The 23717-nt window shown below is 37.7% G+C and overlaps 1 protein-coding gene across 5 annotated transcripts; it reads left to right on the top strand.

The window, feature by feature from the left end:
- Window positions 1-1195: 1195 nt before the first annotated feature.
- Window positions 1196-22160, top strand: LOC149527847 (uncharacterized). Of its 5 annotated transcripts, none has more exons than XM_089812087.1 (6): window positions 1196-1497; window positions 2136-2288; window positions 20821-20979; window positions 21149-21266; window positions 21396-21548; window positions 21700-22160. In XM_089812087.1, exons 3-6 carry the CDS (start codon window positions 20972-20974, stop codon window positions 21874-21876), a joined length of 456 nt encoding a protein of 151 aa, XP_089668213.1. In that variant the 5' UTR covers window positions 1196-1497; window positions 2136-2288; window positions 20821-20971; the 3' UTR covers window positions 21877-22160. The 5 variants fall into 5 exon arrangements, with proteins under 5 accessions (XP_089668213.1, XP_089668214.1, XP_089668212.1 ...); XM_089812088.1 differs by having other exon boundaries at window positions 2129-2288; XM_089812086.1 differs by lacking the exon at window positions 2136-2288.
- The last annotated feature ends 1557 nt before the right edge of the window (window positions 22161-23717 follow it).

Below are 23717 nucleotides of genomic sequence, written 5' to 3'. Positions count from 1 at the left end.
CAAAATATCTCATAAGAGGCTAGGAGGAAGAGTCCAACAGACTTGGTTTTGAGGATAATATGGAAATTTTTCAAATTCTTTTAAATGGTAAAAAGGAGATTTTCTATCTTGTGAGGATAAAATGATTTTATTGATTTAATAAATAATTTATTTTCAACACTTTATCTTTTTTCTTTCCTCCCTTTTTGAATTTTATTTTATGAATTTGAATTGTTTTCTTTCTCTTTTAAAGTTGATTTAGGTCTTGTAGATTTGATAGGTGATTAATGACCTGATGTGATTTTTTATTTTGAAAGTCTGTTGTGTTTCTTCTAATTTTCTTTTTAATTTGGACTTGATCGATTAAAATTTGTGTGAATTAAATTTTCACCAATTTTTTGGTGTCTACACTTCTATCTTTTTGTCTTCTTCTCTCATGCATCCATGGCTTCCATCATCATGATCTATCCTTGCATTTTCATATTAGCTTAAATCCATATTTGTTTTCATAGATTAATATTGCATTGTTATTTCCTTTCCTGCATTCCTTTGTATTGTCATCAATTAGATTGGTTTCCATATTCATTTGCATTCATATTTTGATATTTGAATCTCTCATTTTATGGTGTACTTGCATGGGTACAAACAAGATCAAACTAAGGGATTCTATCACAAACCCTTGCACTCCATGAATAGAGAGCTATGAGCTGTCATTCGAGACCTCACTCTTAAGCAATCTTGGATATAATAACTCATAGAAGTGTGCTCACATTTTAGGCATACAAGTACAACCTAGATGGATTCATCAAAATCCCTTCTTGTTGGAAAGAGGGTTAAGAGTGAAAGGAAGAGATAATAATGCCCAAGTAAAGCGTAATAGAGGCTCATATGTACTAATGATAACTATATTGTTTAATGAGATTGTCTGTATCAAAAAGAACATAACCACTCAATATGATAGAAGCGAAGACCTCAAATATAATCACAAAAGTCCTCCCTAGTGGGAAATACACCTGCATAAGTGTTCTTTTGTAAGTTTTATATGCAAAGTTAATAAAAACCTATTCAGAGTTCCATGGGCATTAAAAAAAAATGATTCAGTAAACTCCCAATTTCAGTTATGAGGTCAAAACTGAATGGTTTCAAATTGAAAATATAGATAAGGTAAAGGCCGGACTTTAAATTTAATAGGTGACTCTCAAAGAACCTCATATGTCAATTTGGCATTGAGCTTGGCCACAATACTTCTTTAGGAGATTCTAACACGTCACGTTGGTGTTTGGCTTGCCCTAACTAATTTTGTTAGCTGTTGTAGTTCATCATGCACAGTATCCAGCTGTTTGAAATTTTTTAATCAAACCAGAAAAGACTGCTGTGTATGCCTTAGAAATGGAAAAAATCCTGTCAAGCAGAGGTAGACTGTTGTGAATACCCTGGCCACTGGTTAAAAATCCGCTGCCATAAAAACTGGTGAATTTTTTATTAAGAAACAAATCAAATAGAGATACGCTGAAAGAGGTGCGATCTTTGACCTGTGATTTAATAATTTTACTATTATAAAACCCACAAAAGCTTTTGCCATAATATCAATATTTTCTGGTACACATGCACTGAATTAACCCTAAAGCTTGACACTAACAGTAGATGCATAAAAAATTGGCTGTTGTCGCCGTCAGAAAAAACATTGTCTAAATAACAAAGAAAAGAAAATTAAACTACCCGCACATGGCTGGGTGCTCGCAATTTTCAAGAGTGTTCATATTTCTAGAATGTGTTGAAGATTGTAGTTGCGATAGAGATTTTTATTTCTGGTTTAAAAAAATTAAATTACATTTTTAATGACTATTATGGTCACCTTCAGTTGAAAGAAATATTTGTGAAAATAGTTAAGTCAATATTATAGTCATGCGAAGAGGCATGCATATGAAATATGAAGGGTCTTGTATTTGAAATGTGAAGAGACCTTTATGTGTAATATGACGAATCTCATTTCAATCTATTATGTGATTGCTCGTGTTATTTTGCTAGTGTGGCTGGGTTGTTTCCTTCGAAGAAGGGTTTTACAGGGATAAATGTACTGAATCTTTTGTATATTGTTTATACTCTTCTATTGCTGTTTATCTATATTTCTGGACTAGAAATTTAACAGTTTGCAGGCAAAAAAGAGTTCATTCAATCATATGGGAAACACAGTGGTGAAGACTGCAGGGAGGCAGGTGGCATGAAGAACAGAACAGCTGTTGCAAAAGACACATCATCCGCCGGGATAAACTAGGGCCCACGCACCCAAGCAAGATGACAACATTCAGGTTGAAATAGACTTTTTAAGGCGCAAAATCTCCCACGAAAAGTCTATTGACTAATAATAATAATAACTAATAAAAAATAGGTTCTTTTAGACAGGGCTTCTTAAAGTTTTATTGTGGGTAGGTTCTTTTAGACAGGGCTTCTTAAAGTTTTATTGTGGGTGCTATTAAGACTTTCTAAGATTATTATAAAGTGAGCGTTTTAATGAGTTTTGTGGTGCAGTTCAAGTTAAAAGTTTGAGATCCTAAATTTATGGAAGCTTGATCTTATAAAATTTTGTTATTTAATTAATGTTCAAAAAATTACAAAATTATGATAAAATTTGATAAAATTGATTAACAAATGGCTGAAAATAACCTTCCTATCCATTCATATTTGGAGCTCTAAAAAAAATAAGGACTTCTATTTTCCAAAAAAGAGGTTTCAATTATTTTAGTAGCAATTTTTTTTTACCTACCATTCCTTAAAATATGTCCTAAAGCCCTTCATGAAACCCAGCTTACCCACTCCTTTGCTGCTTGTTCCAGCTTTACAGGCAGGCTTAAATGATGATGGCAGAAATGGTAAATGAGGAAAGTTCTCCCTTGCATTGACATATGTTGTCTTCCTGGCGGTTAGTGACCTGCATGGCTAATGCTACCTAATGAGATGTGGCGTACAACCAAATGGTTCATGTGCTTTGTTTCAATTTCAACATTTTGCATGAAAATTGCATGGAGTGAGGCACCTTGGAAAGTTACAAGGGGATGGTGGTGAATTTAACTGCACATCTGGCACATTTTGTCAAGCAGCCAGAATACTGGGTGGGGGGATGAATCAGGATTCCCTGAATCTTTTTTATTTTAAACCACAAGTTACACATTTCATTCATTGAAGTAGAAACCAAATGAACAACTAAAACATAAACAACACGAGTACAAGATAACACCAGATTTTTATCATTGAAAATGCAAATGGGAAAAAACACAGAGAGGGTTGGATCTCAATATTGTATAACTAGTTACAGAATATTACAATGCTTACTACATGGCTCACTGCCAAAAGAGATTACAAAATTAACAGTTAGGATTGCATCAAATGTATGCATAAATCAGTTCCTTTGTGGTTCAAACACAGTCTTGACAAACTTCATCTGTCCTTTACTGATTCACACAACCTTGATATCCTTTCGCAGATTCACATACCCATTGCATTAGCATTTCTTTTTTGTTCTATATTAAGATGAAGATACACCAATCGTATACATACTGTACTGTGCTGGCCAAGCCCAAGCATAAGTAGTCAGCTAGGATAATTCATTACACATTTCAGCTAGAATATACTCAATGTTTGCTTCCATATATCAACCAAAATAGTATCAATATTGATGCCCACTTGAGATTACATGTTTCATTTGAACCTTAGTCATATCCCAAAGTTATAGTATCAAAAATATTCATCTGTCTTGTTCAGGAGGAATAGGGCAACTGGCAAACTGAGTTACCAGACCAAAATTGCAACCCGACCGAAGTGTCAAAACTCATGAACACTTGAATATATGTACACTAGTAGTAGCAATACATTTTGTCAAAAGCACATAACCATATCTGTTGTGTGGAGCAACATGAATCAAAACACTATTAACTGTTTCACTTAGTGTCTGAAAGCCATAGCAGAATAAGTCAACGAAAGTGTGTTGACATCATACGACATTCTCCTTCATCAATGACAACATTTCCAACACATTTTTGCTGATATGTTTTCAGAGCCCTCTGCTCGAGCTCTTGTAATGATCATTGCTGATGATTAATGCCATTCACAGCCCAACTATAATTAAATTAATGTAATGCTCCCTTTTTGCCTGGCATGTCAATGAATAAATAAATACTAATGCTAGCCTATTATATATTCTCTCCATAGACTAAAGAATGAGTTAATAAAGGGTGTTAAGTGTTTCACTAAATATGAGAAAAAAGTTATAGTTATTACTAATATGAATTTAATTATTCATTGGCAATTATTGAAAAGGGGTCCAACTTAAGTTACGACTTACGTCTTTCCTAGGCCAGGGGGTGAATTATTAATGAGGCAAATATTATTATTTGCCTAAATTGCTAAATAATAGAATTAAAACAAGGAAACAGATAGCTTCTTGGCTGAGGATTGCTATAAAAGGCTCGATTGGGGTTTGTCTCATTCTATTTGAAATATCGATGTGTTGCTAATTTCTCCACTCTTGCCATTTGACATAGCAGCCATATCTGAGGAGAAACCCTTGGATATCCGTAGGTTGGACAGAAATTCAACATTACTTGACAAGAGGACTCACTCTGGGTTCATCATTGAGAAAATTTCTATTGTTGTAAGCAGGTTTTTGGAGGACAAATTATGCGTGTTCTAGCATTGTAATAGCAGTATATTTGATGTAACAATCGTGCATGTTTTATATTAGAATCATTATCAATAGATTTGTGTTTGTAATTGATTATTTCCTTGAAAATCTAGATAGTTTCCTTGCATGTTTTCATGTTATTATTTTGTAATGAAATGAAGCAAAACATGTCAAGATTTGAATACACAAATCAGATTTGAGAGAGCATCTGAGTTTGGGTTATTTCAGTTATATTAGAGCCTCAAATCCTGCCAGCCTGTGAGGGCTTCGGTTGTTTAGTGTTAAGGAAAAAAACACATTTTCTAGCATTGTAATAGAACTATATATTTGATGTAACAACCATGCATGTTTTATTCCGGATTCATTATCAATATATTGTGTTTGTAATCAATTACTTCCTTGGAAATCTATATTGTTTCTTTGCATGTTTAGTCCATATGTTTGCATGTTGGTATTTTGTAATGAATTGAAGCAAAACATGTCAAAATTCAAATACCCTAATCAGATTTGAGAGTATCCGAGTTTGGAATAATTTGTTTTGATGAATAGTCCTTTTCTATTAATAAATAATATACTAAGATTACAATTCACAAAAAAGGGTCGGGGGGTACAAGATCACCCCGCGAGAGTTCACACAGTCAAAGTTGGAGTCAACAACTATTTATCAAAAAAAACATATAAGAAGCAACCCTCAGGCAGCTAAAGCAGTGCCAGCTGAGGGGGCTGGTTCATCCCGATCATGAAATCCTCAGTCATCCCTGGATTGGCAGGCAAGCTAGGAACAGTCTAGCTATCAACAACATCATCAGGGGCTTGGTCAGCATCCTTGGTATCAGGCTACGGAGGTGAGATGGCCAATTCCAGGTGAAAGGGCCACTTTCCAGAAACCACATGCCGAGGACCAGGAGGAGGAGCCAAGGACTAGCCTGTGTCACCACGAGGTGGAGAAATCGAGTGGTGACACCAGCCACCATTGCCACCTCTGGGAGAGTGGTGGCAGAAGCCTATGAACGCAGCGTGTGCAAGCAGCGGCCCGAAGAACTGCACCCTCGACGACGATCTCTGGGCAGCGTGGTATCAACTAAGGCATCTGGAGGTACTATGACAATCGTACAAGGGGCATTGCCTCAGTGATTGAGAAGCTCTTGAAGGTGGGCCACCTCACTTGGATCTACATCATTACATTATTACAAATACACGCTTTAGTGTACATAGCAATATTTATATCAAGAAAACTGTGAGTGGAAAGAACATCATTTCTATCTTTCCACAAAGAACAAAATCTCCATCCTGAAGGTATGCTAGGTTTGGATAAATTTTCTAGGGATCCTGGGGGAATCACCCAAAATAACCATATGCCAAGAAAAGGGTTCAGGTCGAAATGGCTTTAAAAAATCATGAATCCAGTGCCAATAATTTTGAGCACATCTACAGAACTAGAAAATATGTAGGAAAGACTCTGGCTGGCCACAAAATGGAGATCAAGGATTCGGAACCTCAATATGCTTAAGCTGAGGCCCAAGGGGAAGATCTTGAAAAGCCAGGCACCAAGAAAAATAAGCAATCTTGGGTTCTATAATGGCACTCCAAATAGTGTCAAAGCGCTTTCTCCATTGAGAAAGGAAAGATTGCAAATGCCATCTCTGATTGAGGGTATCCACCATTGGCAGATGGGGAGAAAGCCATCTATATCCCAAACTTGGCTTGTAGTGGTGAAAGGAGTGGCAGGATACCACTTCTAGTTAGTCCACCAAGACCGAACAAATTGGATACCCACTTTATGAATTATGTGACCTAGAATTGTAGAAAGCAACAAGTCAAAAGTCTGTCGATCTGAATGGGCAAGACGGTACTGGACTTGCATAACTTCCCAAGATCAGAGACTCATGAAGACCCTAGACAAAAGATATTTAGGAGTCTTGATGCCACATTTGAAAATACACAAAGCACGAACACCTTGAGTCTTGTCTAGGGGAATATCCTAGATGGCAAACAAAGGAGACCACCAAATCTTCTGTTGGTTCAAAGAGAGCCCATCACGGAACTCATCACCAGACCACCAAAGCCAAGGCTTAATAGCTTCCCAAGCTTTCCATATGCTCTTGATAACAAAAGAGCCCTGTATGCACACGGGTTCTCGCATGATGAGAAGGGTTTGAAAGCCAATCCCCTTCCATGTAGGTTTGTTAATAGGAAACCCAGAGGAAATGCAATGCCGAACCAGAATCTTCTAAGCTTCATCTCCAGTGATGGCACAAATAATCCTTTTTGTACAAAGAGCAAGGCCTTGCTTCTATGTGGAGAGAAGGCGAAGGCCTCCAGACTCTTTGGGGAGACATCAAAAATCCCAAGCAACTCTGTGAAAGCCATGATGGTTGAAACTAGAAGCCTAAAGAAAATCACGAGCATTTGCTCTAAAATCTGATAGGAGGCTTTAGAAGGAGCCCAACAAGAAGAATAATAGACATGCGTAGCTGCAAGAACTTTAGAGCAAATCTGAAATTTGCCCACAAGAGAAAGCGGTTTCCTAAGCCAATAGTCCAGCTTCTTTGTAATCTTGGCAACCACGGCGTTCCACAGATCCACTGGCGAAGCTTGAAAGGCAAAAGGAATGCCTAAATAGTGGAAAATCTCCCCGTGTGTGACCCATTTCCATTCAAACTAGTTAAGCCAAGGCAAAGCTGGCAAAAAAGACTGGCAATAATAGAGCGTTTTATGCCATTAAATAGTAGAGTCAAAGGCTTGACAAAAAGTGTCAAGGCAATTCAAGGCATTATTGATGTTTTCTTCATCCTCCAAAAGAGAGAAAAGAATCATTAGCAAAATAACCATTGACCAACTGGGAAGAGGACTCTAGTAAACAAATGCCACGAAGCAAACCTAAAGACACAGAGTGGGCTAGCAAGTAACCAAACCCTTCAACAGCAAGAACATATAACACCGGAGCCAGAGGGCAACGCTGCCTAATGGAACGGAAAAGCCCAAAGGCGTTAGATTGGGAGTTATTGATAGTAATGTAAGTACTAGCATCTCTAAAGAGCATCTCCACAGACTACAAAAAAATTGGGATCGAAACCAAGAGCCTGGAGCATAGCCAAGATGAAAGGCCATTTAATCCAGTCATAGGCTTTAGCAAAATCTATTTGCAAAAAAACAGATGGCTGATTGGACTTGCGAACCCACTCCATACCTTCCCAAACAGCAATGATGTTGTCAAGAATATACCTGGATTTGATAAGCCAGTTTGCTCAGGCCACACAATTAAAGGAAAGAGATGGAAAATTTTAAGAGAAACTGCCTTAGCAATAATCTTATAGGACACATTAAGAAGGGTAATGGGCCACCAATTACAAATATCTTGAGGATTACCAATTTTAGGTATGAACTTGATGTTTCCTTTGTTGATAATAGCTCCTAGGCTTTTAGAATGATAGGCTTCAAGATAAACTTTGTGCAGGTCGGGACCAATATACTCCTAGAGGTGTTTGTAAAATTCATAAGGAAACCCATCACACCCAGGGGACTTGTCATTAGCCATGGAGAAAACCACCTCTTTAAGGTCTTGGAGGGTAAGAAGTTGCTCACAAAAAGCACGTTGCTCAACCGCTAGGTGGTTTAGACTAACAGAAATACACTTTCTGAGGGCTTCCTCCCAAGCAACCAAATTTCCCTGCAAAGCAAACACATTTTCATAATGATTAACAAAAGCTTGCAAGATGTCAAGGAGACTGGAGAGAACAGAAGTGCCTTGTTTGATTTTTTTAATCCCAAAATTGGTATAACGAGCTCAAAGAGCCTGAAAGAACTCCTTCGAAGCTTTATCACCAACCTCCAACCAATGGAGGTGAGCTTTGATTTGGGCCCCTCAAGCAACATAATTATCCACAACCTGTTTGTCATGGCACAGTTTGGCAAGTTGAATTTGCAAATCAACATCAATAGGGTTAAGTATGAGAGCCTCAGAAGCTTTCTTGAAAACAGTAGTAGTGGATTCATAAGACTGCCTTCTAAAAACCGCCAACTACCGCCCATAGATGCACAAAAAGAAAGTGGTTTTGGTAATGGCATTATTCCACCACTGAATCCACCTTGTCTGAGAATGCAGATGTGGCTCCAAATTCTAGACACGTAGGATATGAGCAATAGTGGAAGCATGCATCAATACTAATGTATTGAGGAAAAACTAAGTCTTAACAACTCGCTGGACAGCTATGTGCCATGAAATAGCAAAATAAATGGGATAGTGACCTGATAACGTCACATTTGGCAAGGGAATGATAGGTAAATCTCGATCCTCAGAAAAGGAGAAAAAAATTGTGCAATAATCATGGCATGATCGAGACGTTTTAAAATACGGTCAGAGCCAACTCGAAAGTTGGACCAAGTGTGCCAAACCCCACTATGTTGGTGGCAGTTAGTATTGGGATCAAAAAGGCCCAATTTATTATGCATGTAGTACCAGGCTTCCCTTTCCCCAACTATCCAGTGAAAAGGCAAAATGTCATCTTTATCAGAGGCCAACTCAACCATATTGAAGTCACCACACATAACCGAAGTAGCTGGAGGCAAGTTGTGAGCTAGCCAACCCCACAATTGAGATCTTTCCACAAGATCATTGGGAGCATAAATATTAACGACTCCAAAAGAATGATTGTTAATAGGAAGCAAAAGCCAAATGATTCTATGCATGGGGTCAAAACCGCGCGAAATAATAGCAGAATAAAGACAAGGAGACAAAAGAGTAACTCCACCACCTCTACCAAAAAAGTGCAGAGAGGAAATCATAATGCCATCTGGCCAAATGACTTGACATGTAGAGGAAAGCATGAAACCAAAGAGCTTAACTTCTTACATAAAGAGAAAATCTAAATTACCAAGTCTATGATGGGTATCCCTGACATAGTACTTTCTGGAGAGGTTTGTAAGACCTCGCATGTTCCATGATAAAAAAATTCATAAAAATTCTTCAATATCTTCCTCCTCGAGAGAGAGGAGTAGTTATTTTGTAAGAAAGTTGAAATTTGGTTAAAGCCAGAAGGAAAATCCTCTGGACTGATGGCCCAACATTTCTCCTCTAGTTTCTCAGCATGTCTGGGAGGACTGCGAGAACATTGCATATTCTGAGTCGCTATGTAGGAAGTAGCAAAAGTGGGTGTGAATCACAACCAAGGTGTTAGCCCTAGTAGCCACCTTAATCCCCTATGAACTAGGGTTTGAAACCTATGAAATACCAAGGTTTGGTTCCAAAAACACCACTTGTGTCGCTGCAATGGCTAGGGTTTGCGCTTCTATTGAAATAGGAGGAACCGAAACGATGGCCGCATATGACTATTTAGGAGCCAAGAGAGCCTTGCCCTTGCACCCAATAGTAGTCCATTCTTCTTTTTGCTTCCCTTCTACTAGTTTGACAGGGGCCTCTTTAGGCAGGGGTTTAACCCTAGGCATAGCCAAAGGGCAATCCCTAATCTTGTGTTCCGCTGACTGGCACCTATAACAGGTGTTAGGCAAGTTCAAATAAAGAACCTTCTGAGATAAGGTTTGGGAACCAATTTGTATCTCCACAGAATCCTTAAGATCCTTGGAGAGATCAACCTCAATGCAAATGTGTTTCTGAGGATGAGCATTGAAAAAAATTTCATACTCCTTTGTAATAACTTTGCCAAGAGTATTGGCAATGGACTAAGTAAAAGCCAACATGGCAAGGGTGAACTCGGGAACTCTACCTACACAACAACCCTAAACTTTTTGTCATCAGAGACAGTGAAATCTTTCGACCATCTTTGAAAAACAAGCAGGGAAGAACACACAGACCAAGGACCATTGCTAAAAACTGCATTTTCCTGTGATGGGTTGGCAAAGCGAAATTAAAAAAACCTTGGGTAAGGTTTTGCTCAGCGTCAAGGTAGACTCCATGAGGAGTTTAGCTCTTGTTAACCCATTCTCAGAGCATAGCTTCAAGAGGAGTCCTATTTACAAAATACCCTATTAAGGTATGTTGTTCTAACCAATCACAAGCAGCATCAAATTCTTGCAAAGGAAGGATAATATCAGGATTACCTCGTGAAAAACCTTCGGGACAAACTTGCGAGGACATTTATTCAATGGAGGTGACATGGCTTTCCAAAGCAGCAACGTGACCACTAGTATCAACAATTGGGTCACCACTGGCCGGAGCCATGATAAACTAGCCTAAAAACTCCCACAGTAAATGCAGTTTGACAGGTGGAAAACATAGAAGGAAAGCTCAACCAGAGAGCCATACACAAGGAAACTCAAAGTTTGCATGAAACCCTAGCAGAGCGAAAAACCAATTCTCTTTGACCGCTTCTTGTTTGGAATATTTCAGTGGTATCAGATCCTCAAATCTTACTGGTATTTATTTCTTTATTGACATGTCAGGGAAAAAAGGGACATTACAATCCTTCCTTCCTGGAGATTGCTTGCCCTCCTCAAGTAATATGTATCTGCATGCTGAAACTAAATGCCTAGGTTCTATATCAACTTTAGTAACACTGTTCCACTAGTCCATTGTGCTACTTTGATAATTAACAACGTTACACCCAGAGTTGTGAACCAACTCATCACATTGCATTTGAATCCTCTTTACTCTTTTATGTTATGATGCAAAAAATCTGCCCTCTTACTAGCTGCATCAGCAACCCATGTCTCATGACTATCTGCCCAAATTTGAATGCCAAAGGTGACCCCATAACATTGTCTTTTCCATAATTAAGGGCTGCAGTATCTTGAGGATGAAGAGATCCATCATTGCTGATAAAACAATCAGTATTGTTGTCATACATTTGTGTCATGTCTTTTTTTCTTGCATGCTGGCTTTTCCAGTTGCACGTGTGCCAGATGTTATTGCATGGCAATTTGGTGAATACTTAGATGATTACATGTATGTTTCTGAGCAATTGTGATTAGTGGACTTGTGTTGCATGTTAGTTTGGTGGATACCTAGAGGGTTGCATGGTATTTTTAATCGATTTATGAAAGTGGGTTATTGGAGGTCAGTTTGAATTCATTCTATGCACCCTAGAGTGGTACTATCACACAAAAATTACAACAGAAGCAAGTTAGGTAAGCTGAGGATAATCTCATTGTTGAAGAAATGGGTGAGAGGAGAGCAAAAAGCCTACCTAGAGACATGGACCATCAGCTTAATGATTGCTTGACTACTTTTGCCCAACAACAACAAAAAATGCTACAATAGTTACATGAATGTATGATTACAACCATGGGCCAGATGGGATTGGACCATTCACAATCAAGAAGGTGAAGAAGTGAGAGTAGTAGAAGGCATAGTAAAATCAATAGCGCCGCTACAACAGTTTTAGGTAGACCACTTTGACCTACTTTCTACTAAAAAGAGACCAACAATCATCTACAAGTTCAAAACAATAGCATAAGAGGAAAGAAATTCAAAGGAGGTACCCAAATGGTTTAGAGGACAAAAGGAAAGCATTGGGGAGTGACTCTTATGAGCTTTTGTCATCTTTGCAAGAAGATTTACAAGAGGATTCTATAAGAGAAATAAACATGTCTTCTCTTGATGTTAAGCTTGAGATTGATATGGATAATGATGGTGTGCATCCTCTATGTGATCACAATGCATCTTCTAATGTGTTAGTTGATTCCAATGATGACACAAATCATTCATATGAAGGAAAATCAGAAGATAACGTTCAAGGACTTTTTGGGAAACATGGAGCAAAAGCCTTTGGTGTGGGAAGATCTGCAATACCGTTTGGTGATGATTGATGATTTTGTTTACTTCCTCATTCTCATGAGTTTGCAACCATTATACATGGAATAACCAATGTAGAGGAGTCTTTAAGTGTTGAGTACAAGTATGACGTTTTCAACAAAGAATTGCTTGTAAAAGTTGAAGACATGACACAAATGCATAACAGTGCTGATTGTTGTAACAACAGTGATATATCTCTTCATCCTCAAGATAATGCAACCCTTAATTACAGAAAAGACAATGTTATAGGGTCACCTAATGTTGGCATTTAAATTTGGGCAGATAGTCATGAGACATGGGTTGATGATGCAACTAGTAAGTGGGCAGATTTTATGCATCATTAATAGAAGATGTAAATAGGATTCAAATGCCCTATGATGAGTTGGTTTACAACTCTGGATATAATGTTGTTATTATAGAAAAGACAACGTTACAGGGTCACCTGATGTTGGCATTTAAATTTGGGCAGATAGTCATGAGACATGGGTTGATGATGCAACTAGTAAGTGGGCAGATTTTATGCATCATTAATAGAAGATGTAAATAGGATTCAAATGCCCTGTGATTAGTTGGTTTACAACTCTGGATATAATGTTGTTATTATCAAAGTAGTGCACCGGACTGGTGGAGCAGTGTTTCTAAAGTTGATAGGGGATCCAAGCATTTGGTTTCAGCATGCAGATGCAAATTGCTTGAGGGCTGCATTCTCTAGGAAGGGAGGGCTGTTATGTCGCTCTTTTTTGTGTGGCATGTCAATAAATAAATAAATACTAATGCTAGCCTATTATCTATTCTCTCCAAAGGCTAAAGCATTAAGTTAATAAAAGAGGTTAAGTGTTGAATTAAATTGGAGCAAAAAGCTATAGTTATTGCTAATATGAATTTAATTATTCATTGAAAATTATTAAAAGGGGGCCAACTTAAGTTATGACGTAAGTATTTCCTAGGCCATGGGGCTGAATTATTAAATGAGGCAAGTGTTGTTATTTGCCTAAGTTGCTAAATAATAGAATCAAAATAAAGAAATCGATAGCTTTTTGGATGGGGGATTTTATGAAAGGTTTGATTGGGTTTGGAGTCTCATTCTAATATGAAATGTTGATTTGTTACTTGATAATTTCTCCATTGTTACTGGTTTGACAGTATCCATATTTGAGGACAGAAACCTTTGGGTATTCAGAGGTTGGATGAAAACCCAAAACTACTTGAGAGGTGGACTCACTCCGAAGTCATCATTGAGCAGATTTCTATTGTTTTAAACAGGTTTTGGAGGAAAAATTATGCATGTTTTAGCATTGTAATAGCAATATATTTTGATGTAACAACCACACTTGTTTTATATCAGAATCATTATCAATAGATTTGTGTTTGTAATCAATTATTTCCTTGGAAATCTATATTGTTTCTTTGCATGTTTAGTTTGTATATTGTACGTCGGAATGACAGGACAATAGGATGAGTTTTTGGGATGCAAGGAAAATGGTCCTCATTTTTAGGACGACGGGGGCACGGCAAGGGCACGGTGGCAAGGGGAGGACAGGGTAGGGAAGGGTGTAGTATACATATAGAACTTGAAATGCTAGTTATGAAATGATGTTTCAGTAGAGCATACCAACTTAAAATACTTTAACATAGAAAAATTGGAACATGAACTAGAACCATTGAACATCCAACATAGTTATATACCTAATAGTAACACTCAGAAATCAAAATTCAAATAGAAATTCAAGTACCCATCCAAGCGGTGGCACAGTTGTGGAATGACGGAGGTGGGGGGTATTTGGGTACTCAAGTACTTGGTGCGGGTACTTCGAGGTTTGGGACAAGGCTGCGAGTACCCGTGTTACACTATTATTTTGTAATGAAATGAAGCAAAACATGTCAAGATTCGAATACCCAAATCAGATTTGATAGAGTATCTGAGTCTGGATTTCAAATAAGTTCAACGTTACATATCTTGAATACAAACAAAATGTACTTTTATCTTTTATTGTAATCCCACTAGAGTTTTATCTGACAAATCCACTGATTAGTTTTTTCTAACTAATGTATTTATTTAAGCGCATATGCTCAAATTGGTATGGCTACGCTGTAGTAACATGGTTCTGGTTCATTATATGCATAGCTAGCTAGCCTCTACTACACTTGGTAGCATCGAATCTTCTTATCTAAGGGTACTTAAGAATATTCCTATTTTCATACTGTACTAGTTCATAAGCTAGAGGCTTTAATAGGCAAAGTTGCTTTGCTTTTGTTTTCAAACCCTGAGGAGGATTATCAAAGCATTTACTTCACCACTTTGCATTTTGAAGGAGCCAACTTTGATTTATGATAAAAAATTTAATAAAGGTGAAAATAGAGGGTTGGGATTGAAATAGCTACTTGGAACCAATGTGTGATTTTTCTAGCACCATCAGTTTGTTAAGATTTTGTGTGGGAAATGTTGTGTTTAACATCATTGTTCCTTTTCACACCATACTGATGTATGTTATCACATGTTTTTCACTGTTTTATGCTTGGAAAGAAACACTATGAGATGATGCAACTTGCAATGAATGTACGGTGAAATTCAAAAACATGGACACAGATAAATTTTCTACTAATTTTTAACCATGGTTATGGGAAGACCCGTCTCCCCCCTAAAAGACACGTCTCGGAGATAGAGACGTTTCTTGGAGACTTTTTGCATCTCCAGAGACCTCAAAAAAGGTTAGAGACTTCATGACGAAGTCTCCCAGTGTCCTAATCCAAAAAGTGAAGTCTTTCCAAAGACTCCATGAATTGCCCCTAGTTGTACTACCATCAGAGGACCCTGAGTTGGAGACTGGTGATTTTTTTGGAGAACATGATAGCTGAAGACCTTGAGATGGAAGATCACAACCTTGTGGAATAGATGATAGTACCATCAACATACTGGTACTAGATACATTTCTGATTTTTATTTACTGTACTATGTTTGTTGATTGTTGTTTGCATATTGACAATTTTGCATCAAAATATACTTTAATGAATTTAAAATTTGAATATGTAATGATTATCTCAGCGATTATCAAGCTGATATGATGATGATTACATGCAATATTCTGAAAACAAGTATGACTATGAGATATAGTAATCTGATCGTGTGAGTTTTGAAATATTTGACTCTATATTAATGTGACATTACTATTATTATTTACTGTAGTCTTTTAGTTTTACAGCATTAATATTTTGCATTTAGTATTAGACTCTTTAAACTATAACAAAAAAAATTGCCGTCTCCAAGTACACGGTCTCCTATTTTTGAAAATTTGCAGAACTGGTACCAATACCAGTACCTGAGACCTCCAAGTCTCCCCGTCTCCCAGTCACCTTGTCTTTAACATAAATCTGACACACAACTGCAGAAAGAATAGACGACACAAAGGACACTACAATTTGAGCAAATGCTCAGGAATAAAATGCTTAAAGGGAAAAACCCATAAGAGAGATTCTATTAGAAAACATCTTTAGAAATGGTATTGCAATAGTGGAATCAACCTCTAAAACACTTAGAACTACTTAGCTCTGATACTCGACTTTGATCTTGTTATTCAAAACACCCCTCATGAGTCCAATGCCTTCGCTGTACCGCTTGAGAGCGCCAGTCTTAGTTCATTGTAATCGTTCTATAGTTATGTCAATAGAAGCTACATCTCTATCCTCAACACACCACTCACCCTACGACTGCGAGCCTTCCACTGACAAGGATACTTCACAACCACAGTTATATTTCTTACAGAAGCTGCTTTTCCTTCTCTCTGGTTCAATGATATGCCTAAGGTGCCACACCCTTTCTTTTCATTCTCTATTCACTCACATGCCTAAGCACAAACCTAAGGGGAATGGTGGAGATTAGATCTAAATGGACGGTTAAGATCTGATTTTCAACACTTGCATTTTCATTAGACAGTCATGTGAATTTCAGAGAAAGACCATGTTAGATTTTGAGGATACTAATGCAAAAGAAGAGGGGGCTCAAATCATCCTTTTTGCAAGATATAGACCTAAACTACTTTTGGAAGGCACTTTCCAAGGTAATATTTAACACTTCCCCTTACTGAGGAAAGTGTTCATTGCCACAGCCAACTGGTCCCTGAAAAATATATGTTTGGTTCTTGGCAAGGATTTTGTGAGGATATGTGCAACCTAATTCTCTGTAGCTGTTCCTCAACAGTTAGTCAAGCTCAGTTGCTCCTCTCTGAACCCAATCATGGAGTGGTACATAATCGCAATATATTTCGACTTGTTATGAAACACTGGATTCTTTGTGAGTTTAATGTAACCCTGATTATCAAAGTTTATCATTTTAGTTCTCAACTCTTGACCAAATCAACCAACTAGTAACTTATGAAGCCAAATAGTCTCACAACTAGCCTAACTGGCTGCAATATACTCATCCTTAGCAGAACTCAAACCAAGACACAGCTGCTGAGCCCAACCCAAAATGACACTGTGAAGTCCTTTTCCTGTCCGCAGCACATCCTGCCTAGTTTGAGTCTGTATAACCAACCATTCGAGCTCCATCCCTGACATAATTCAGTCCACAATTTACTATGCTTGCTAATTACCTCAAAATGTGTTTTTCTGCAATCCAGTGCACTCTCCTCAGTTCATGTGCTGACTGAGAGTGTTCACAACAGACAAATCTCCAATGTAGCATTGACTGGGTATGCCAAAGAGCCAATCAATTTGTCAATACAATATGGGACCTCCAATGCTGACTTTGAAGCACCCAACTTTTTCTGGTTGGTGGTCATGGGCCTGCTGTTCTCCACATGAAATCTCCTCAGAATGTCAGAATGTCTGCAACATACTTCCCCTCCCCCAGAATAATTTGCCCATCCTCTTGTCAAAACTCCAATCCCAAGAGATAATGCACAAGTCCTATGTCCATCTCAAACTCCAAAGCAAGGTCCTTCTTGCAACTATCTATGAGCCCAACTCCTACAATGAACAAGTCATCAACATAAAGTACAAGAATGAATGGATCATCCTAAACCACTATATAGTAGAGATTCAGATTTTCCTCACTCCTTGAAGGCCATCTGCTGCAAGTAAAAATCAATCGTAGCATACCAAGCACGTGGAGCTTTCTGTAAGCTGTATATTACCTTCTTCAGACAGTACACATGAGATTTTTTGTCAAACTGCTCAAATCCCTGTGGCTATTCAATTTATACCTCCTCATCTATGAGACCATTCAGAAAAGTGGTCTTCAAATCCATTTGATGAATCCTCCAATCCATCTCTGCTGCAATGGCTGTGACACTCCATATAGAAGTATCCCTCTCTATTGGAGTGAAAGGGTTATCATAATCAGTTCTATCCTCCTGACAGAATCCCCTAGCCACAAATTGAGCCTTATACTTCTCTTTGGTGCCATCTGCGACATAATTCTTATACAACAATTGACTTCCCTTTGGTCTAGGTGCAACATCCCAAACATCATTCTTCATGATATTGTCACATTCTGATCTGCTGCCTCCTCAATTGTGTGAAGACCCTGAATCTCTGATGTCTCTCACCATGGCCAGATAACCACAAAATCTCTCAGTTGCCAGACTCTCTCCAACCATCCTTTGTGGCTAACACATTAACTTCTTGGCCTCTTTCAGGGTATCTAACCATCTTGACAATCTCCTCTATGAAGTGACCTCCTGTGGAACAATATCCTCATGCCCCCCAGTCTGCTGTGTGAGTAACCACAGGAAATGTACCTCTAGAACCTATGGCATGACTTGTGCCCTATACGTGACCCTGTGAATCTTTACCTAAACCATGTATGCCTAGAGTACCCATACTAGGTGAACTCGTAACCCCTAAACTCCATGTGTGTGAAACCTGTGACTTTGTCCTCAATGATTTATAATCTTGTGCTTGTGGAACCTGATTGTGACTGCCTCTCAACTCACATCACTTCCCAAAGGCTTGCTTCAAAAATATGACATACCTCCTCACAACAATCTTCCTTTGTACTGGAATGTAGATTTGATAGGCCTTTGAGGTTTCGCTGTAGCATACAAGAATGTGCTTCTTTGCAATGGGCTCCAGCTTTGTCCTCTTCTGCAAAGGGACATGAATATGTCATGCACCCACAGATGCGAATGTCTCCAATATTTGGCTACCTCCCACTGAAGGCCTTCAGAGGGATCCTACGCAATTTCTTATGGGGACTTTGTGCTGCCCCAACAATTGCTTTGTTCTTTCTCTCTGCCACCTTGTTCTTCTGAGGGGTATAAGGTATTGTTATCTCCTTCTGTTGCCAAGGACACTTCACAACCACCATTATATTTCTTACAGAAGCTGCTGTTCCTTCTGATATGCCTCAGCTGCCAAACCGTTTCTTTTCATTCTTTATTCACTTACATTCCTAATCACAAACCTGAGAGGAATGGTGGATTACGGTTAAGATCTGATTTTCAACACTTGCAGTTTCATTAGACAGTCACTTGCATTACAAGAATGACCACGTCAGAATTTGAGGATATTAATGCAGAAGAGGAGGGGGCACACATTACCCTTTTGAAAGAGAGAGGCATAAAATACTTTCGAAAGGCACTTCCCAAGGACCGATTTCACTCTGCTCACAATAGCAGCATAGCCATTTCTGGTTTGCCCACCCAAAACTATTACACAAACATCCTATGGAACTGTGTTACACTCCATTTTCTCCACAATGTAGCATGTAATGTATACCCTATATGGCTAAAAAAAATTAGTGGATCACTTCAGAGATGTGCATCGATGGATTCGATGCATTCCATTGTTGGAACTGGAAGAAGGGATCATCTCCTAAACTTTTCAAAAATCATTTTTATCAACTCCCTGGATTAAAATGACTTCCTGCAAGGTCAGTTTGATGTGCAGATTTCCCATGTAATGAGCCCTGGCTTCAGCAGAACATGTAGCTTCCATTGACCTAATATGGATAGCTATATAGTATATGACTATCCCTCCTTCATTCATACTTTGTCATCATATACAACTTACCTGCACAAATATAAACATCCCAACTAAGATGAAATGTTCATTAGTAATCATCCATATGTGCATCCTTGGTCTTCCCCTAGGACTCTCACACCAGAGTGATGTTTGAATTCCTCACTTGCCTTATCCTGGAACATTTTCATACAGAATTTTGCCTCTCTGCTTCCTAGCTACAACACATGGATTTGGGTTTTCTCTATCTAGAGGCTTCATGAACAACAATGTCAGTTCCCTTTGGACATAACCATGTATCACTGTCAAGTGTCAACACAGTATCCTCCTCTCTCATCATGTTGAAGAATATTGCAAAGCTATATCAATGCATTTTGTGTTTTTCAACTCCTCTCTCTTGCCTCTGATGATTGTCAAAATAATCATCATAGAATCTTCAGGCCTTTTTTATATCCAACAGGATAAGTGCCTCGTCATACAATAATTATTAATTTTCCCTCCATAAGAGTGCATAATCACATTAAATTGAGTACATGAGATATCAAGGAGGTCACTGAAACCCTGGCACTTTAAACATACCTGCACTAACTGCATACCAAATTGAACCATTTATATCCATGTTTCCATCAAAAAAACCTGAATCTAAACTCTTGGTCTCTACCATGCATAAGTTACTAGATGCAGCAGCACTAGGCTCTGATTTAAGTGACTCGTTCTGGCATTTATCTTCAATTTTAGGTTGTTCTAATGCTTGCATTGTGCATGGCTTCCAGTCTATCTACCACAGACAACAAGGTTATGGTTAGACATAAACACATAAATATGGTCATATTTCAGTTAATAGTATTTCTGCATTAACTCATGGATTTTGTGGGCTGATTGTTTATTTGAAGTCTCATTAATTCTTGCAAACATAGACAAAGTGCATGACTTATTTTTAAATTTGTTTTGAAAGCTTGCTTTGAAATGCTATTAGTATAATGGTAATTCTTCAAATCTTTATTAATCTGTAATGTTGAAACACAGAATGCTCATATCTTTGGTGAGCTTATGACTATTATGCAGAATGTGTGCAAAAGGAAACCCATGCTCATGCACATTTGTTATGAAATGTAATTAGTGTCAAGATCCATTCTCTAATGGCAGAAGGGGTAAACTATAGTGCATATAAAACTTTGGCCTTTTAATGAGCAGATTAGACAAGCATGTGTAGTACTAGTATCTGTTTGATTATAAAAAATTATATGCAATTAATTTGCAGACAAATAAAGTTTGGTATGCAAATTATCAGTAGGCAGATAATCATAATCTTGCAATGCATTGAGGTTTAACTTTAGATATATGACTGCAACCTTTAAAATTATATTCAATGAATTTGAAATACCATTTTTTTATGCATCATGAGTTTCAACTATGAAAATTTTGATTCTGTCATGTTGTTTTGCTCATTCAGGTAGAAAACATGTGTTGCAGCTGGACATTTCATTGGTATTGAGGATACATCAAACATCTTGTCATTGAAAATATTATAAATTTATTCATATTATGAGGTTTTCAAGGTCTATTCAGAATTGATATTGCAGGGAATTCCATTTATATTCATCATGAAAGTGTAAGATTTCTCTGGATTGAAATTCTCCTATCAAATTGCTTTGAAGATTGAAAGATGCTAAAGATTTTTTCTACAGTTTATTAAATTACAACTCTTAAGTCATAACATGCGCTGTTGTTCTGGATTCCTATTGCATGCAAGTTATGCCTAACATACTTCATTTATATAGACTGGATGCTAATGCCGGGCTACTCTCCAACTTTGAAGTGATGAATCTGTTGCTTTCCAGAGGAGCCACTCAAGATCCTTTGGGTTCATATGGCTCTGCAACTCGGTCTGAATGCGAGGTAAATATTTTTGCAACCTTGAATCTCATGAGTAGCATACATTTCTATGGTAAGGATTATGTGTTTATCGGTTTGTAAGGGCATGCTATAGCATCTAATAGGCATTAGTGTATTTTCCTTTCAAAATAGGTTTTCAATTACTTGGCACAGTCTACGGTGGGAACCCTGACTTCAGAGATTGTACGGGAGTTCTTGTTGAAGGCAGAAAAGTTTTCGCTCACAAAAGCAGAACGGCTTCAAGTTCTAAATCTGAGGCCTTCCACAGCAGTTGAAGTCCATATGGTAGATATCTCATTTGTTGGTCTTTATTTTCATTTTATAAGTACCTTTGGATATTTGAGAGCCACTATACTATGTGTTTGAACTTTTGGGTACTTTATGAGTAAATTAGGATTTTCTTATCTAGTTTATTCTACACATCATGGGCAAACAGATAATAGAAGACTGTGAGGAGAGAATGTCAAGTTCGACTGTTGATGAATTCCTTGAAATGGTCAAGAGTACTTCACCACCCCCGCCAATGAAACCTCAGGTACAAGATGAAGAGGAAAATGACGAAGCAGATGAGGGCAATGCTGAAGAAATGGATGTTGAGGAAGAAGTGGAATAAATTGCCTCTGATGTCAACCATCAAGTGATTGCATATTGTAATTTGTAATATCATAATCTGTTACATAAGTAGAGGTGGTGTGGCATAATATTCTTTACTAGAAAGGAGAAGGCTAGGTAATATAAAATGTGGTCAAGTGATATAACTGAAGATGTTCTTTGAATGGTAACATCTAGTGCAATTTACTAATGAAGTAGTAGGGATGCAAGCCATTTAGAGCAGAGAGTATATCTATTGTACTGAGACAGTTCCAACTTAAAGATCTTTCTCTTTCCTTCCCTGTTCATGCACCACTTTAGATATTTACACCAATAATCTCATCCTCATATTTTAGACATCGAATGCACATATGCCTTGGCTGAGCGATCCTGTGACTCTTGCCATCATCCTCTCTCGTGGATTCCGAACTTAGGAATGAAAGCCACCAATGAAACCAGTCAGAATCAGTCAGAATCGCAAGGGTTGAATTACTATGTCATTCATAATCATTGTCAGAGGACTCTTATTTCCTTTGGAAAAAGTGAATGAGTGTTTATCTCCAGCTGATAAGTTAAACTGTTACACATAAATTGCTTGGTTGAGTGTTCCACAGCTGCCACCTCTTGCCATCGTTCTTTCTCCTGGAGAGTTTAAACTTGACAATGAAAGTTGCCCATGAAACCAGTCAGATGTGCAAGGTTGAATTATTATTCATCCTCACTGTCAAAGGACTATTCTTCTCTTTGAAAAACGAGAGTGACTGTTATCTTCAGTTGATTATCCATTCCCGAGTCCAATTCTCTATGTAACAAAATTGGAAAACAACCTTGGTCTTCTCAATCTTGCATGCCCTGGTTTGAAGATTGATGGGGGTTTATCCTGAACCAAGATTTCTGATGCTCAGGTATAGGAAAATTAGAAAATCTGAGTATCTTATGGATATTCTAGTGATTTGGAAGAAGAATTTTACAGCTATATTTTTAGGAGGAATAGGTTTTTTAAGGTGGAACCTGTTATAAGTAGGAACCCACTCTTCGCAATGCACTGAGCTTTGAAATGTTGTAATGGATAGTTAATGCTGTAAGGGATAATTTTTAGTTATCTCTGTAATGAATGAATGAATGTAGTGAAGGTTGAAAGAAGGAGAAGATCTCCACGATCCCTACTATTCTAAGGAGAAAGGGAAGGTTCGCATGATCACTGGAAACAAAGATTTGATTTAACTGCCTTGGGTGTTAAGTCCAACAAAAAACTCCCCTAACGTTTTTGTAGATTGGGTGAGACTTCCACTTCTTGCAATTGAACGCTACCGATTGTCTCGTTTGGAATATAGCACACATATATCCTTCTCCTCCTCTTCCGTGTAAGTAACAAAGATTACTCTAAGAAAACATAACAAGACAGTACTGTTGAAATAATGGACTCACAAATCCTGTTGCAGAGAATGGTAAGAAGGGAAAACCCACTGCTAGCAATAACATACCAGTATTTATGTTAATTATGAAAAAAAAACTGTACAAATATATAAGGACATTTTATTCCTCGATCTAACTAATGCACTCTCTCCTCTTGAATGATGTTTGTTGTTTAGTTATGTTAAAGTGAATAATGAAAAAATACTGTACAAATATATAAGGACATTTTATTCCTAGATCTATCGAATGCACTTTCTCTCCTCCTGAATGATGTTTGTTTTTTTATTTATGTTAATGTATTATCGGTTGCAATCAATTGAAATGTTCTAAGCTCACAGAAGAAAAGGCACCTAAAAAGGTAATGAGTTGCATCTTCAAATCAATAGAACAAATATAAATTTCAACTAAATCAAAGAGAAAATGAAGAAAATTCAATAACAGATCCAG

Source organism: Cupressus sempervirens, unplaced genomic scaffold (genome assembly GCF_028749045.1).
Source record: "Cupressus sempervirens isolate cs-2001-9-10 unplaced genomic scaffold, ASM2874904v1 CseChr00s100002_03, whole genome shotgun sequence".
Lineage (NCBI taxonomy): Eukaryota > Viridiplantae > Streptophyta > Pinopsida > Cupressales > Cupressaceae > Cupressus > Cupressus sempervirens.
This window is presented reverse-complemented; position numbering and strand designations above follow the sequence as displayed.

Coding starts and splice junctions, on each gene's coding strand:
- LOC149527847 (XM_089812085.1), top strand. CDS start 21,114: ATGCAAGTTATGCCTAACATACTTCATTTATATAGACTGGATGCTAAT. Junction 21,267..21,395: donor CAACTCGGTCTGAATGCGAG/GTAAATATTTTT, acceptor CTTTCAAAATAG/GTTTTCAATTACTTGGCACA. Junction 21,549..21,699: donor CAGCAGTTGAAGTCCATATG/GTAGATATCTCA, acceptor ATGGGCAAACAG/ATAATAGAAGACTGTGAGGA.